The following is an 18,120-nucleotide window of genomic DNA, read 5'->3' on the forward strand; positions in this document are numbered from 1 at the left end:
TAAAGGAAAAATACAACACGGGGCTTGCTTTAAGAGACTGATCTCTTTTACAGATAAGTCCACCTTTTGTAAAAAGTTTATTATAGACGGCGATAGGGCTCACCACCACACCACCACTAATAGAAAGCTCGGTGAGGTGTGTGTACTTAGTTCATCTTGCGATGGATGTACCTCTGACTACCCCAATTGGGATATAGTCGTGAGCTAATGTGATGTTATACGTTTCGCTTGTTTTGTTTTAACTTGCCACCGTGTACAATAAAGAATCTACGACAAATTCTATTAGCCTAGACTCTTTTATTATGTAAATGTCGTGCAATATGTAAAGTAATAATGTTTATCTACTTTTTTATGAATAACACTTTTGTACTTCATTATACAAAAGATAATATATTGAGAATATAATATTAAGAGAACGAAGGCTTCGTAATTACAGAAAAAAGAAAAACATTTTTACCAACATTTATTAAACTGAATGTAACAAATTACAAATAAATACTATAATAACATTAGAAATTATAACTAAATATTTAAAAATAATCAAATAATGTTACAATTAAATAAAGAGAAAGCAGCAAGCAGCCCTATCGCGACTTACCAATCAGTGTAGAATAAATACTACGTATAGAACGGTGCGTCTCCCAAAATTCGTATTGAAAGAAAGAAAGAAAGAAAGAAACATTTATTACTTCCGGACACCACAGACACAGACAGACAGGTACATTACATTTAACACAGGACAGAAACCACACGGAAATCAATAAGTACACAGACAAAAAAAAAATATAAAATAAAAAAATACCAAAACAAAAAGAAAAACAAACCAAATTATTGGAATAATTAATATTTTTAATTATTATTGGGCGCCGACCTCAACCCCTCTGGGTCTGACTTTAGTCTTGAATGGTCGTAAGCCGCTAAGGAGTAACGGAGTGAGGGTGAAGACGTTAAGGAGGGGGGGAGGGAGAGAGCGGGCGAACTGCATCTCGCTCGCACTTACGTGTTAGGCGGAACACGGTAAGAATGACTAGAACGGACACTATCCGCCCCGCACCGATTCGTATCGGGCGCCGACCTCAACCCCTCTGGGTCTGACTTTAGTCTTTAATGGTCGTAAACCGTTAAGGAGGGGAAGAGAGCGAAATGCATCTCGCTCGCACTTACCTAGCTCGCGTTACTTATGCTGAGGGTGATCCTTTTTTATTTTGTACGCCCTCCACAATGTATAATTTAGATGATTGATACATTTTTAATTATTTAATTTTGTCTTAGAGGCAAATATTGAGTTATTAAGGACAGAAGAGGCAAGATGATTGGACACTTAATAAGACACGACGAATTTATTAAAAACATCACAGAAGGGAAGCTTCAGGGAAAGAGAGGAAGGGGAAGATTAAAGAGAAGGCGAACGTCGTGTCTTATAAGGAGGTGATGGAATTGGTCTTTGATAGACAAGAATGGAGAGTGTAATGGAGAGCGTGGCTCTTAAATTAGTGATGTGATGAATTTTGTCTTATTGTTTTTAAGAAAAAATAAATAATCATGTTTATTACTTATCTGGAAAATTGATATTTAACATAACATAACATAACAAATACTTTATTGCACAAACAGGAAAAAACAAAATACAAAACAAAAGAGAAAATAAATAAATTTAAGTAAATTTAAGTTTGTTAAATGTTAACTTTCTTTCTTTCTTTATTATACGGCACACGGTAAGAATAAGACTTCTTATGGAGAGTCCGAGTGGGCTTGTAGCATAGAATAAAGAATAATACTACGTATAGAACGGACGCCTCCGCCCCGCACTAATTCGTATCGGGCGCCGAGCTACATTTACTTCACCCCCTCTGAGTCTTACTTTAGTCTTAAACGGCCGTAAGCTACTAAGGAGTAACGGAGTGAGGGAGAAAGCGCGTGGACAGGGTCTCACTTACGGTAAGAATAAGACTTTTGTATGAAGCGTCCACGGTATATCCTGATGACTAGATGCCGGGGATATTATTTTTTGGGCTTGGGCTAATGTTGCTTGGGTTTCTGGTCTGGTGGGGGTTGGACGTAGTCGGTGTCTCTCCCTGGTTCTCGGCCCACGTGGAACTGTTTCAGGGTGTCTTCGAGTTCCTTCGTGACCGTGACTGACTCGCTCTGAGGGTCTATGTGGTGGATTAGGAACAGCGCCGTGAATAGTGTCATCAGCTGAAAGAATCAAGAACTTTAAATGCAGTTTTAACTAACGCAGTTAGCTCAACCATCTTCTTCTTATCGTGTGGGTTGTGTGTGAGGTGGAATACCAACCTCATCAACCCTGGTGTCTGGTTATTACTGAGCCGTCAAAGGCCCCTCACATGGCTCATTTAACGACTACATACATACATCAGTAAGTAGTAACCGAGACCAACGGCTTAACGTGCCTTCCGAAGCACGGATCATCTTACTTCCGGACAATCAGGTGATCAGTCTGTAATATCCTAACGAAACTAGGGATCACAAAGTAATTTTTGTGATATTTCCTTACCGGGATTCGAACCCGGGATCTCCGGATCGTGAGGCCAACGCTCAACCACTGGACCACGGAGTCCGTTACTACGGAGCTCAACCATTGTAGACGGCGATACGGCTCACCTATCACGTTGGTTAACAGAAAGCTCGGTGAGGTGCAGGTGCTTAGTTCATCTTGCGATGGATGTACAGTCATGAGTAATATAATGTACCCACTTTAGGACTCTGTCGCACTATCATATTTGACATTTATTGAGACTTACGGTTTAATTTGTCAAAAAAGTTGACAAATTAAACCGTGGTATCAAAGTGTATGCATATTAGTACTCGTGACCGTACCTCTCAGCAAGTAAGCATAATGTTATGTTAAATACGAGTACTGGGTAGCTTCAAATGGCCACATCGAAGCAATTCATCGAAGAAAGCAATATTGCTATTTGACATTTGTGTGCATTGCGCACTTAATTTTATATGCGCAAATGTCAATTAGCAATATTGCTTTCTTAGATGAATTGCTTTGATGTGGCCATTTCAACTTATTTTTTTGACGTGAGTTATTGTAGATTTGCCGCAGATGGCATTAACTAAAAAAAAAACTAAAAAAAAGCGCTGAAGGCTCTCACCCGGTGGCCATTTGAACTTCCCTTACCTCAAAACAAAGCATGAACATGGCTTGTCTCCAGTTAATGTACCACTTTCCCGGCTCAGGAGTATAAGCATTATGAATCGGTTTGCGGTCAGCACCCTTAGCGCCCCATGGCAGTTTTCTTTTATATTGACCTGCAAAAATGTTCTTCTTCTTCTATCGTGTGGGTTGTGAGGTGAATTACCAACCTCATCAACCCTGGTGTCAGGGTTATTGTTGAGCCGCCAAAGGCCTCTGACAAGGCTCATGTAACGACTACTTACATCAGTGAGTAGTAACCGGGACCAACGGCTTAACGTGCCTTCCGAAGCACGGATCATCTTACCTTTTGGACAATCAGGTGATCAGCTTATAATGTCCTAACCAAACTAGGGATCACAAAGTGATTTTTGCGAAATGTCCCCACCGGGCTTCGAAAGTGAGCCCAGCGCTAAACCACTGGACCACGGAAGCCAAAAATGTTTATATAAGGTGTTAGAGACACCATACCGAATACCGAGGGGGATGATTCAGCTCATTGTTCCCCGATACATATAATTTGGGGCCTTTCAAGGCAAGAATGGATAAGCACTATTTGAGTTTATGTGTTCCACCTTCGACCACATCGCTGCTTTAAACCAGACTGAATCGTGGTCAAACGCACTCAGATCGGCCAAAACGCACAAATTCCGAGTTAATGTCATCTGGACAAATGGTTAAACTTAGTAGCGTTCACCACTTAATCTGGACGTCTCTGGTTCCCAATCCCAGAGGGGAAATATCACGAAAAGAACACATTGTAATCGGTAGTTTGATAAAGACATTCCAGGCTGATCACGTGATTGACATAAGTATTACAAGAGTCCTGTCAGGGGCCTTGGCGGCTCAATAGTAACCCTGACATCAGGGTTGCTAAGGTTGGTCATTGTCCTCACCTACACAAGAGCTAGAGCAAAATACTCCTGAAATAGGCTATGCTCGGAGTGTCTCTCAAGAGATAAAATCCGAAATGACGTCATCCGACAGGGAACCCATGTTATCGACATAGTTCAGTAAGTTAGCAAACTGAAGTAGCAGTAGGCTGGCTACATTTGTCGCGGAACCGTCATCCACTGGTGCAAGCGTGTTCTTTTATTTATTTATTTACTACAGTGGAGACCGCGTCTAAGGAAACGCAGTGTGGGTCGACCGCTGGCAAGATGGCGGAACGTCTTGCAGAAGGTGGCTGGAAGCGATTGGATACGCAGGGCTGAGGATAGGGCTTTGTGGCGCGCCTTGGGAGACGCATATTTCCAAGAGTGGACTGCAATGATGATGATGATGATATGATGGCACAAGAGTAGAATTTAAGCACTCAGCTTACCAGGGAACATGCAGAAATGCGGGTAGATCACCTGAGGATGAGTATTCCGTTGTTTGACGCCAAACGTCCAATTGTAGTCTCGAATCTTTTTGGCAGGATTCCCTGATCCTGTGTTATTAGAATAATCATAATCCTGCAAGAAAAATATTACATAAGCATACTACTATATCGCAATTGGGATAGTCAGACATCCATCGCAAGATGAACTAAGTACCCACACCTCACTGAGCTTTCTGTTAGACCAACGTGATAGAGGGCCGTATCGCCGTCTAGAATGGTCGAGCCAACTGCGTTAGTTAAAACTACATCATCATCAATTTAAGAGGCACGCTCTTGTTGGTGTAACATTAATACTACTTTTTTAGGGAAAAATAGTGCAGTGGTTTCCCTCTTGCCTTCCGCCCCGCAGTACTCTGTCTGACGCGAGTGGGATGGCGCCCAGAGTAGTATAATTATTACAAAGCCATACTAGGACTCCTGTCCTCCGCCTCTGAATAGTACAAACAATAATACTAATAGTATAGTGAAAACTACACTAAAGATAAATTAATTAATCATGTCCCTAAGCAGATTTCAATCTCTCGACGGGTTTTTGTTGATTTCGGCTTATTGGAATGTAGTGACCGTCACACCTATAAAGCGTAGAATTGAAACGCGCATGGAATTGTGGTATATTCATTTCTACCCGAGTCTCCTAGCACTTTCATCATCCTTCCCAGTGGCACCTACTGAAGACCCAACACCACAGGAAAGAGGTTGAAAGTTTGTATGAAACTAAGTTTGTATGAAACTAAGTCATAATCATTACTAATTTAAGAGCCACGCTCTTGTCGCCATAGCACTTTGCATGTTACTTCTTAAGGGAAAATATGACAGTGGTTTCCCTCTTGCCTTTCGCCCCGCAGTATTCTGTCTGACGCGAGTGGGATGGCGCTTAGAATAGTCTATTTCAAAGCCGTACTAGGACTCCAGTCCTCCGCCTCTGAATAATACTGACAGTTACTGCTGCCCTCTGTCGGTTTCGAGGTTACAGTCCCTGTGACTTGTCCCTTCCATCCTGCATTGCCGTAACAATGGCTCCCAACCTCTGCAAACGTTGCGGTCTTAGGTCGTTGGACCTAGAAGTACCAGACGAAAAAAATAAAAAAGCTTACCGATATATTAAAAAAGCCCATGTAGTAATCGGCGTAGAATCTTCTCTTTTTGAACTTTGAGCTGAAGTACATCTCTTCGAACCGTTGGTCGAAATTTATCGTCTGTCGTACCCAGGCGTAACACTGCAAACAGACATCACCAGAATAAAGTATAATGCTCTTTGGGTCTTACTTCACACCGGACACTTCATACAATAAACCTCATTTTACACAAATATGCGCCTCGTGTTTTGTCTACCGATCACTATCCTTAATATACTCGCTCTTTTTATCTACATGAATGTGGCGTCTGATTGAGCGCAGTATAAGAGCTTGTAGACTTTAAGCATACCCCGGACACTTCATACAAACAACCACGTTTCACACAGACACTACACATTGACGTTATCGTACACGTGCGTCTGTGTGTGTGACGTCTGATGCCCATACGATTGAAGTCGAAAGCAAGATCGAGGGGGTGAGGTAACAGCCGTTGGTGGGGAGCGGAGAGTTGCCGTTCCATACGTAGTATTATTCCTTATTCGTTGTGTTTAGTATAAAGTAACAGATTTGACTAGTTGGAAACTAGCCTATTTATCGACCCTAATGGGCCGATAACGATAAACAGACCCTTACGTTAACGAAGGCAGCTGCGAAGGGTAGGAAGAGTAGAACATATTTCCATGAGGACAGGCCCCAAGTTTGTTGGATGAGAGGCCTTCGACTATGAACGATCAGGTATTTAGCCCAAAACCTGGAATAAAAGGTAAAAGTCAACCTTTTTTATTTTTGAATAAATATCATCCATCACATAATATAATGTTAATGGTGTGTCAGCATTAGATAAGTGGAATATCGTGAATAAATAAATAAATCAAAGACAACTTGCAGCCACTGTTGATACGATGTCGTAAGCTGGATATGATAAACCTTATGGTGATAAGGGATCAGCCTATCGCCCATAACATTAGTCCATCATGTTAGAGGACACAGAGGAGTTGTCTTTGATTTCTTGTGGCTCTGCCCACCCCGTTAGGGATTACGGGCGTGAGTATATGTATGTATGTATGTAATAAATAAATAACTCGTTAAATAACCGTAGTCTCTGCGAACCCCGTCGGGAAATAGGCATGTTCTTACGTATGTGTGTACATCTTAGGATCGCGGGTTCTAATCGCGGCTCGAGCTCTCAACCACCAAATTCGATAGAATGCATTTAGCCGCTTACACTTTCCAGGCATAACGTTAAACCCGGTAGAGGGATCGTATCCCTTATGAAAAGATGATGGACTGGTCACGTGCGTGCGTGCTCCTGTAAGTGTGTGTGTGTGTGTGTGTGTGTGTGTGTAAGTGTGAGTAAAAACCTTTTAAGTACTTACCTGATGTCCCAAACGTTAAATATGAATACTACAAATCCCCAAAATGGAACGATACTTGCAAAGAACGTTCCAATGCACATGTTGATAACTGTAAAAATAAAAAAAATAGAAGTAAAAGAGAGAGAGAGAGAGAGAGAGAGAGAGAGAGAGAATGTTTATTCCAACAAACAGCACACAAAACGAAAACATAACATTGAAATAACACTTACAGGCTATACACATTTACACAAAAGAAAAGAAATAAAATTAATGACAAAAGTGTTGTGTGAGATAGTGTGCATTTATTTGAAAAGGTAAAACGACTCAGCATATGTTTGCACCAAAGGAGAGCAAACGCTGATTTTAAGTCGCATCTACGTCGTTCGACAAATCCCGGGGAAGCAGATATAGATACAGTTAGTAAAAATCAGACGGCAAGCATCCAAAGACAACCATAGAATAACACAATATAGACAGCCTACATACGTCCCACTGCTGGGCTCAGGCCTCCCCTCAAACAACTAGAGGTGGTATGGACCATACTCCACCACGCTGCTCCACTGCCGGTTGGCGAAGGTGTTTTACGGCTAAAAGGACCTTGAAATAGACTACTCTGGGCGCCATCACACTCGCCAGACAGAGTACTGCGGGGCGGAAGGCAAGAGGGAAACCACTGCCCAAAAAATAGCATGGAGAGTGATACACAGACAAGAGCGTGGCTTTTAAATGAGTGATAATGATGAGGACCAGCTTCTTCACGTGCTCTCCGAAGCATGGAATCATCTTACTGCAAGGTCCTTACCAAACAAAGGACAGTTTTACAGAGATTCCGACAATGTTTTCATCAGAAATCGAACCCGGACCTCTAGATCGTGAGCCCGACGCTCTAACCACTAAGTAAGAGGCTGTTAAGCAAATAATAAATAAATAATAATAATAATACCGAATAATAGAACGGTAACTCTCACCCCGCACCAATATACTTGGTACCAAACCCCAAGTAGTTGGTACCATACCCCAAGTACTTACTACCATACCCCAAGTACTTACTACCATACCCCAAGAACTTACTACCAAACCCCCAGTACTTAATACCATTCCCCAAGTACTTACTACCCTACCCCCAAGTACTTACTACCATACCCCAAGTACTTACCACCATACCCCAAGTACTTACTACCATACCCCAAGTACTTATACCATACCCCAAGTACTTACTACCATACCCCAAGTACTTACTACCATACCCAAGTACTTACTACCATACCCCAAGTACTTACTACCATACCCCAAGTACTCACTGCCATATGGTAGTAAGTACTTGGGGTATGGTAGTAAGTACTTGGGGTATGGTACCAAGTACTTGGGGTATGGTAGTAAGTACTTGGGGTAATGGTACCAAGTACTTGGGGTATGGTAGTAAGTACTTGGGGTATGGTAGTAAGTACTTGGGGTATGGTAGTAAGTACTTGGGGTATGGTGGTAAGTACTTGGGGTATGGTAGTAAGTACTGGGGGTATGGTAGTAAGTACTGGGGGGTATGGTGGTAAGTACTTGGGGTATGGTAGTAAGTACTTGGGGTATGGTACCAAGTACTTGGGGTATGGTAGTAAGTACTTGGAGTATGGTACCAAGTACTTGGGGTATGGTACCAAGTACTTGGGGTATGGTACCAAGTACTTGGGGTATGGTAGTAAGTACTTGGGGTATGGTAGTAAGTACTTGGGGTATGGTAGTAAGTACTTGGGGTATGGTACAAAGTACTTGGGGTATGGTGTAAGTACTTGGGGTATGGTACCAAGTACTTGGGGTATGGCACCAAGTACTTGGGGTATGGTAGTAAGTACTTGGGTATGGTAGTAAGTACTGGGGTATGGTACCAAGTACTTGGGGTATGGTAGTAGTACTTGGGGTATGGTAGTAAGTACTTGGGGTATGGTATAAGTACTTGGGGTATGGTACCAAGTACTTGGGGTATGGTAAGTACTTGGGGTATGGTAGTAAGTACTGGGGTATGGTAGTAAGTACTTGGGGTATGGTACCAAGTACTTGGGGTATGGTAGTAAGTACTTGGGGTATGGTAGTCAGTACTTGGGGTATGGTACCAAGTACTTGGGGTATGGTAGTAAGTACTTGGGTATGGTAGTAAGTACTTGGGGTATGGTAGTAAGTACTTGGGGTATGGTAGTAAGTACTTGGGGTATGGTAGTAAGTACTTGGGGTATGGTACCAAGTACTTGGGGTATGGTACCAAGTACTTGGGGTATGGTACCAAGTACTTGGGGTATGGTACCAAGTACCTGGGGTATGGTACCAAGTACTTGGGGTATGGTAGTAAGTACTTGGGGTATGGTGGTAAGTACTTGGGGTATGGTAGTAAGTACTTGGGGTATGGTAGTAAGTACTTGGGGTATGGTAAGTACTTGGGGTATGGTGTAAGTACTTGGGGTATGGTAGTAAGTACTTGGGGTATGGTAGTAAGTACTTGGGGTATGGTAGTAAGTACTTGGGGTATGGTAGTAAGTACTTGGGGTATGGTAAGTACTTGGGGTATGGTAGTAAGAACTTGGGGTATGGTACCAAGTACTTGGGGTCTGGTAGTAAGTACTTGGGGTATGGTAGTAAGTACTTGGGGTATGGTACCAAGTACTTGGGGTATGGTACCAAGTACTTGGGGTATGGTACCAAGTACTTGGGGTAATGGTACCAAGTACTTGGGGTATGGTAGTAAGTACTTGGGGTATGGTAGTAAGTACTTGGGGTATGGTAGTAAGTACTTTGGGTCTGGTGGTAAGTACTTGGGGTATGGTAGTAAGTACTTGGGGTATGGTAGTAAGTACTTGGGGTATGGTAGTACGTACTTGGGGTATGGTAGTAAGTACTTGGGGTATGGTAGTAAGTACTTGGGGTATGGTACCAAGTACTTGGGGTATGGTAGTAAGTACTTGGGGTATGGTACCAAATACTTGGGGTATGGTACCAAGTACTTGGGGTATGTTAGTAAGTACTTGGGGTATGGTAGTAAGTAACTGGGGTATGGTACCAAGTACTTGGGGTATGGTAGTAAGTACTTGGGGTATGGTAGTAAGTACTTGGGGTATGGTAGTAAGTACTTGGGGTATGGTACCAAGTACTTGGGGTATGGCACCAAGTACTTGGGGTATGGTACCAAGTACTTGGGGTATGGTACCAAGTACTTGGGGTATGGTAGTAAGTACTTGGGGTATGGTAGTAAGTACTTGGGGTATGGTACCAAGTACTTGGGGTATGGTAGTAAGTACTTGGGGTATGGTAGTAAGTACTTGGGGTATGGTACCAAGTACTTGGGGTATGGTAGTAAGTACTTGGGGTATGGAAGTAAGTACTTGGGGTATGGTAGTAAGTACTTGGGGTATGGTAGAAAGTACTTGGGGTATGGTAGTAAGTACTTGGGGTATGGTACAAAGTACTTGGGGTATGGTACCAAGTACTTGGGTATGGTACCAAGTACTTGGGGTATGGTACCAAGTACTTGGGGTATGGTACCACGTACTTGAGGTATGGTAGTAAGTACTTGGGGTATGGTAGTAAGTACTTGGGGTATGGTGGTAAGTACTTGGGGTATGGTAGTAAGTACTTGGGGTATGGTAGTAAGTACTTGGGGTATGGTGGTAAGTACTTGGGGCATGGTAGTAAGTACTTGGGGTATGGTAGTAAGTACTTGGGGTATGGTAGTAAGTACTTGGGGTATGGTGGTAAGTACTTGGGGTATGGTAGTAAGTACTTGGGGTATGGTACAAAGTACTTGGGGTATGGTAGTAAGTACTTGGGGTATGGTAGTAAGTACTTGGGGTATGGTACAAAGTACTTGGGGTATGGTACCAAGTACTTGGGGTATGGTAGTAAGTACTTGGGGTATGGTAGTAAGTACTTGGGGTATGGTAGTAAGTACTTGGGGTATGGTAGTAAGTACTTGGGGTATGGTAGTAAGTACTTGGGTATGGTAGTAAGTACTTGGGGTATGGTAGTAAGTACTTGGGGTATGGTACCAAGTACTTGGGGTATGGTACCAAGTACTTGGGGTATGGTAGTTAGTACTTGGGGTATGGTAGTAAGTACTTGGGGTATGGTACCAAGTACTTGGGGTATGGTAGTAAGTACTTGGGGTATGGTAGTAAGTACTTGGGGTATGGTAGTAAATACTTGGGGTATGGTGGTAAGTACTTGGGGTATGGTAGTAAGTACTTGGGGTATGGTAGTAAGTACTTGGGGTATGGTAGTAAGTACTTGGGGTATGGTGGTAAGTACTTGGGGTATGTTGGTAAGTACTTGGGGTATGGTAGTAAGTACTTGGGGTATGGTACCAAGTACTTGGGGTATGGTAGTAAGTACTTGGGGTATGGTAGTAAGTACTTGGGGTATGGTAGTAAGTACTTGGGGTATGGTAGTAAGTACTTGGGGTATGGTACCAAGTACTTGGGGTATGGTAGTAAGTACTTGGGGTATGGTACAAAGTACTTGGGGTATGGTACAAAGTACTTGGGGTATGGTACCAAGTACTTGGGGTATGGTAGTAAGTACTTGGGGTATGGTACCAAGTACTTGGGGTATGGTACCAAGTACTTGGGGTATGGTACCAAGTACTTGGGGTATGGTAGTAAGTACTTGGGGTATGGTACCAAGTACTTGGGGTATGGTAGTAAGTACTTGGGGTATGGTAGTAAGTACTTGGGGTATGGTGGTAAGTACTTGGGGTATGGTAGTAAGTACTTGGGGTATGGTAGTAAGTACTTGGGGTATGGTGGTAAGTACTTGGGGTATGGTAGTAAGTACTTGGGGTATGGTACCAAGTACTTGGGGTATGGTACCAAGTACTTGGGGTATGGTAGTAAGTACTTGGGGTATGGTAGTAAGTACTTGGGGTATGGTAGTAAGTACTTGGGGTATGGTAGTAAGTACTTGGGGTATGATAGTAAGTACTTGGGGTATGGTAGTAAGTACTTGGGGTATGGTAGTAAGTACTTGGGGTATGGTAGTAAGTACTTGGGGTATGATAGTAAGTACTTGGGGTATGGTAGTAAGTACTTGGGGTATGGTAGTAAGTACTTGGGGTATGGTAGTAAGTACTTGGGGTATGGTACCAAGCACTTGGGGTATGGTAGTAAGTACTTGGGGTATGGTAGTAAGTACCTGGGGTATGGTACCAAGTACTTGGGGTATGATAGTAAGTACTTGGGGTATGGTAGTAAGTACTTGGGGTATGTTAGTAAGTACTTGGGGTATGGTAGAAAGTACTTGGGGTATGGTAGTAAGTACTTGGGGTATGGTACAAAGTACTTGGGGTATGGTACAAAGTACTTGGGTATGGTACCAAGTACTTGGGGTATGGTACCAAGTACTTGGGGTATGGTACCACGTACTTGGGGTATGGTAGTAAGTACTTGGGGTATGGTAGTAAGTACTTGGGGTATGGTGGTAAGTACTTGGGGTATGGTAGTAAGTACTTGGGGTATGGTAGTAAGTACTTGGGGTATGGTGGTAAGTACTTGGGGCATGGTAGTAAGTACTTGGGGTATGGTAGTAAGTACTTGGGGTATGGTAGTAAGTACTTGGGGTATGGTGGTAAGTACTTGGGATATGGTAGTAAGTACTTGGGGTATGGTACCAAGTACTTGGGGTATGGTAGTAAGTACTTGGGGTATGGTAGTAAGTACTTGGGGTATGGTACCAAGTACTTGGGGTATGGTACCAAGTACTTGGGGGTATGGTAGTAAGTACTTGGGGTATGGTAGTAAGTACTTGGGGTATGGTAGTAAGTACTTGGGGTATGGTAGTAAGTACTTGGGGTATGGTAGTAAGTACTTGGGGTATGGTACCAAGTACTTGGGGTATGGTACCAAGTACTTGGGGTATGGTAGTAAGTACTTGGGGTATGGTAGTAAGTACTTGGGGTATGGTACCAAGTACTTGGGGTATGGTAGTAAGTACTTGGGGTATGGTAGTAAGTACTTGGGGTATGGTAGTAAATACTTGGGGTATGGTGGTAAGTACTTGGGGTATGGTAGTAAGTACTTGGGGTATGGTAGTAAGTACTTGGGGTATGGTAGTAAGTACTTGGGGTATGGTGGTAAGTACTTGGGGTATGTTGGTAAGTACTTGGGGTATGGTAGTAAGTACTTGGGGTATGGTACCAAGTACTTGGGGTATGGTAGTAAGTACTTGGGGTATGGTAGTAAGTACTTGGGGTATGGTAGTAAGTACTTGGGGTATGGTAGTAAGTACTTGGGGTATGGTACCAAGTACTTGGGGTATGGTAGTAAGTACTTGGGGTATGGTACCAAGTACTTGGGGTATGGTACCAAGTACTTGGGGTATGGTACCAAGTACTTGGGGTATGGTGGTAAGTACTTGGGGTATGGTAGTAAGTACTTGGGGTATGGTACCAAGTACTTGGGGTATGGTACCAAGTACTTGGGGTATGGTAGTAAGTACTTGGGGTATGGTAGTAAGTACTTGGGGTATGGTAGTAAGTACTTGGGGTATGGTAGTAAGTACTTGGGGTATGGTAGTAAGTACTTGGGGTATGGTAGTAAGTACTTGGGGTATGATAGTAAGTACTTGGGGTATGGTAGTAAGTACTTGGGGTATGGTAGTAAGTACTTGGGGTATGGTAGTAAGTACTTGGGGTATGATAGTAAGTACTTGGGGTATGGTAGTAAGTACTTGGGGTATGTTAGTAAGTACTTGGGGTATGGTAGAAAGTACTTGGGGTATGGTAGTAAGTACTTGGGGTATGGTACCAAGTACTTGGGGTATGGTACCAAGTACTTGGGTATGGTACCAAGTACTTGGGGTATGGTACCAAGTACTTGGGGTATGGTACCACGTACTTGGGGTATGGTAGTAAGTACTTGGGGTATGGTAGTAAGTACTTGGGGTATGGTGGTAAGTACTTGGGGTATGGTAGTAAGTACTTGGGGTATGGTAGTAAGTACTTGGGGTATGGTGGTAAGTACTTGGGGCATGGTAGTAAGTACTTGGGGTATGGTAGTAAGTACTTGGGGTATGGTAGTAAGTACTTGGGGTATGGTGGTAAGTACTTGGGGTATGGTAGTAAGTACTTGGGGTATGGTACTGTAGTAAAACACGCGTAGGTTGGTTCAACACTGATTTATTTCATCTAAGCAGGTAACTATACATCAGGTTATTTAATTCTACCCACCACCATAATAATATTACACTACATCTTTCCCTTTATAGAGAGAATAACAAAATGTTAACAAGGATTTGTTAAAACAAACTGTCAATAAATTAACGCAAGATCTGTATGTATAAAAAGTAACATTTGTTACTACAATCAGTTAAAAGGTACTTAACTAAACCTATAGGTATACCTACCCATAATTTACACATACAATCATAAATACTGTAGGTACGTATATTGTAGGTACGTCTCCTACACTTGTTAACACTAACGTGTTTCTCACTTTTAGTAGCAAGTGTTATCTATAATATAAAAACAAAAGCAAGCAGCTTAACATTATTTAATAGGTACATAATATAAAAGTTTGAAATTATTTCCCTAACTATATCATCTCTTTTCCGAAGAGTAAATCTAGCCCTAAATTGGCAAGCATTCGAGTTCTAGATCTCGTCATGGGACCCTGTATTTGTGGGACCTGCGTAGTTCCAGCGTTAGAACTTCCATTATGAGTGGCTTTATTGTCATTATCACTTTTACATACATTAGAAGTGAATGACGGTGTGGCTGCCTGGCCCGTGTGTGCCGAGGCCGCGGTGCCGCCCTAAAATTTAATAAACTTAAATAAAAGTCTTGCCCCGAATCGACACATTTCTTAAGAAGATTTTTTACTGTTTGCACTGTCCTCTCACTTTTGCCATTAGATTGTGAATAGTAAGGCGAAGACGTCACATGACGTACTTCCCAATCAGCCATAAATGTCTTAAATTCACAAGAGCTATAAGCCGGTCCGTTATCAGTGATTAACTCGCTCGGAATACCATGACGTGCAAATTGGTCCTTCATAAAATTAATTACGCTTCTACTATTTATGCTAGATAACTCGCCCACCTCCACAAAGTTTGAAAAGTAATCTACTAATATAATGTAGTATTTCCGGCCGTATTCAAAAATATCCGAACCTAACTTTTGCCATGGTAAGTGTGGCACTTCGTGCTGCCGCAGCGGCTCGCGGCGAGCCGCGGGCGCGTGCAGCGCACAAGCCGCGCACCCGCGCACGGCGCGCTCCACGTCCGCGGTCATGCCCGGCCAGAACATTACTTCGCGAGCACGTCTTTTACACCTGTCGATGCCGAGGTGCCCTTCATGTACCCTTACTAACATTTCCTTACGTAAAGTGCGGGGAATAAATAAGCAGTCCCCTTTTAATATCATGCCATCTACATATTGCAGCAGCTCGATGTACGGCCAAAAAACCCTAACTTTTTCATCAACGTTACGCCTGTGTTTGGGCCAACCTGTCGTTATATATTTTATAAGCAAAAGGCAATCGTTGTCGATTGCTGTTTCTCTTTTTATCATGGCCAATTTCTTGTCACTGAACTGTACATGTCTAATCATAAAACATGTTTGTATTTCTACGTCCTCGCTTACACGATCATGCATCAACTCATTCAACGGCGCTCGAGACAGGGTATCTGCAATATACATATATTTTCCGGGGTTATAGACAACCTTAATGTCAAAACCCTGCATTCTCATCATCATACGTTGAAGTCGGACCGGTACTGATGCCAATGGTTTTTTAAATAAAGCTTCTAACGGCTTGTGGTCAGTATGCACGGTGACGTCAGACCTGCCATATACGTATTGCTTAAAACGCTCCACCGCAAACACAATCGCCAACATCTCTTTCTCTATTTGTGCATACCTTGTCTGCGTGTCGGTGAGCGTGAGCGACGCGAACTCCACCGGGCGGCCATCCTGCAACAGCACGGCGCCCAGCGCGTGCGCGCTCGCGTCCACCGACACCAGCACCGGGGTGTCCGGGGAGTACAGCGTGAGGACGGGCGCTGATGATATCTTCATTTTTAAGTTATCAACAGCTTTGGAATGGTGACTGGCCCAAACCCATTCTGAATCTTTTTTTAATAAAGATCTCAGAACATTTACACATTCAGAATAGTTTTGTATAAACTTCGACAGGTAATTTACCATGCCCAGAAACCTTTCCAAACTTTTTCTATCGGTAGGATAAGGCATATGCATAATGGCCATCACTTTTGTATCATCAGGTCTCATTCCGTTTTCATCAAATCTATGACCTAAATATGTTATCTCACGCACGCCAAACTTACATTTGTCTCGGTTAAATTTAATACCTATATCTTTTGATCGCTGTAACAGGCATTCCAGCCTGTAATCGTGTTCCTCTTTAGTTCGACCCCATACTATGACGTCATCAATAAAGGATTCAGTGCCGTCCAAGTCCTCCAAGTATTGCCTTAATTTCGCATGGAAAACTTCAGGCGCGCAGTTAATACCATAAGGTAAGCGTAGAAATTGATACCGGCCGAACGGTGTACTGAACGTACACAGGTCTGCGCTGACGTCATCAATTTGCACCATCCAAAATCCACAACGCGCGTCTAACACGCTAAAAAAACGAGCCCCACGCAGTTTAACCGCCAGTTCTGTCACTGTAGGAAGTGTGTACTGAGCACGCCGCACTGCCCGGTTCAATGGTCGAGGATCTAAACAAACACGAATGCTGCCGTCCTTTTTAGCCACTAAAACAATCGCATTGACCCAGTCGGTTGGATGTGAAACTTTTCTTATAACACCTAATTTTTCCATTCTTTGCAACTCTTTTAGCAACTTATCCTTCAATCCTATTGGTATTTTCCTAGTCGCGCAAACCACAGGTTGCACATCTTTATTTATTACAATGCTATATTTTCCCGGTAATTTTCCTAACCCTTGAAATAGTTCCGAATATTTTTCAATATCTATAGCATTCACTTTCTGTATCAAGCTTAATGCTACACAACCCTCTAATCCAAGCACATTTTGACAATCAAAATCGGCAACAACAAACGGCAGTTCGTATGTTTTATTGTTATACTTAAACGAAATATTATTTAAGCCGAGAATAGGTAATCGGTTTCCCGTAAATGACAAAACACTTTTTGCAAACGGTAGAAGGTCATCCAGCAATAAACCCAATCTAACATATTCGTTTTTCGAAATTACATTCAACATGGAACCTGTATCAATTTTTAACAATAATTGCTTACCGTTACATTCCATACTTTCCATCCATTCCTTAGAAAAGTTAGACGAATCGTTATCATCCTTAATAGTGTCCACAAAAAATAGCTCTTCATTCGAATCACTGGCCGCACCTTGCACATTTAGATTGTACACTTTTTCGCGTAACACTTTCTTTTGCTTACACACACGCGCAAAATGACCTTTCTTATCGCACACAAAGCATAGCGCATCACGGGCTGGACATCTCTCGTCGTCGATGCAGCGCATGCCGCCGCACGACGTGCAGGGTGGGCAGGGCCGGCGCGCGCCCCCGGACGCGGGCGCAGGCCGCGCGCCGCCGCCGCCGCCACGTCGGCCGCCCCGCCAGCCGCCCGGGCCTCCGCGCGCAATCCAGCCGCCGCGCGCTCCGCTTCGGCCTTCCTGCCCCCATACTGCATCGACCTTCAATTCTCCTGTTGCTCCCTCGATACAACGACTTTCTTCTTTAGATATTTCTGCCGCCTGACAGATTTGTACCGCTTTTGCCAACGTTAAACTGTCGGTACGAAGTAACCGATCCCTAACGGTGTTATCGAGTATTCCGCATACTATTCTGTCTCGAATCAAACCTTCGGTTAAAACGCTGAACTCGCATGTTTGACTAAGTAATTTTAAGTCAGTCACATACTTGTCAATATTTTCACCTGGTTCTTGATTACGTGTAAAAAATCGAAACCTCGACACGGTAACGTTAGGTTTAGTTCCAAAATGCAAGTCGAACTTTTTTAACACGCAATTTATGTCGTCTTCTGATTCTCCTTCGCCGAAAGTGAAAGTCGTATACACCTCGTAACCCGCCGATCCTATGAGGTTGACCAATAAGCTAGACTGAACTTCTTTAGATTCACCGCTCACTCCAGAAGCTTTAA

General features: G+C 43.0%; 2 protein-coding genes across 3 annotated transcripts in view; both read right to left on the bottom strand.

Moving 5' to 3' along the window:
• Positions 1-1,765: 1,765 nt before the first annotated feature.
• LOC126379275 (uncharacterized) lies at positions 1,766-5,758 on the bottom strand. 2 transcript variants are annotated; one of them, XM_050027983.1, is made up of 4 exons: positions 5,642-5,758; positions 4,488-4,620; positions 3,149-3,279; positions 1,766-2,196 (listed from the first exon to the last, which is right to left on the bottom strand). In XM_050027983.1, exons 1-4 carry the CDS (start codon positions 5,711-5,713, stop codon positions 2,020-2,022), a joined length of 513 nt encoding a protein of 170 aa, XP_049883940.1. In that variant the 5' UTR covers positions 5,714-5,758; the 3' UTR covers positions 1,766-2,019. The 2 variants fall into 2 exon arrangements, with proteins under 2 accessions (XP_049883940.1, XP_049883941.1); XM_050027984.1 differs by lacking the exon at positions 3,149-3,279.
• A 465-nt stretch (positions 5,759-6,223) lies between these two features.
• LOC126379080 (anoctamin-4-like) overlaps positions 6,224-18,120 on the bottom strand; it is a 35,823-nt gene continuing 23,926 nt past the window's right edge. Inside the window, exons 16-17 of the mRNA XM_050027643.1 lie at positions 7,000-7,087; positions 6,224-6,374 (exon numbers count right to left, since the gene is read on the bottom strand). Coding sequence (XP_049883600.1) covers positions 6,224-6,374; positions 7,000-7,087 — 239 coding nt within the window. The remainder of the gene's footprint in view (positions 6,375-6,999; positions 7,088-18,120) is intronic.

This window comes from Pectinophora gossypiella, chromosome 28 (assembly GCF_024362695.1).
Source record: "Pectinophora gossypiella chromosome 28, ilPecGoss1.1, whole genome shotgun sequence".
Taxonomy (NCBI): domain Eukaryota; kingdom Metazoa; phylum Arthropoda; class Insecta; order Lepidoptera; family Gelechiidae; genus Pectinophora; species Pectinophora gossypiella.

Excerpts from the sequence above, each read along its gene's own strand:
- LOC126379275 (XM_050027983.1), bottom strand. The coding sequence starts at position 5,713 with ATGTACTTCAGCTCAAAGTTCAAAAAGAGAAGATTCTACGCCGATTAC. Across the intron at positions 4,621-5,641 it reads TGGGCTTTTTTAATATATCG|GATTATGATTATTCTAATAA; the intron begins GTAAGCTTTTTT and ends TTTTTCTTGCAG. Across the intron at positions 2,197-3,148 it reads TGTTCATGCTTTGTTTTGAG|CTGATGACACTATTCACGGC; the intron begins GTAAGGGAAGTT and ends TGATTCTTTCAG.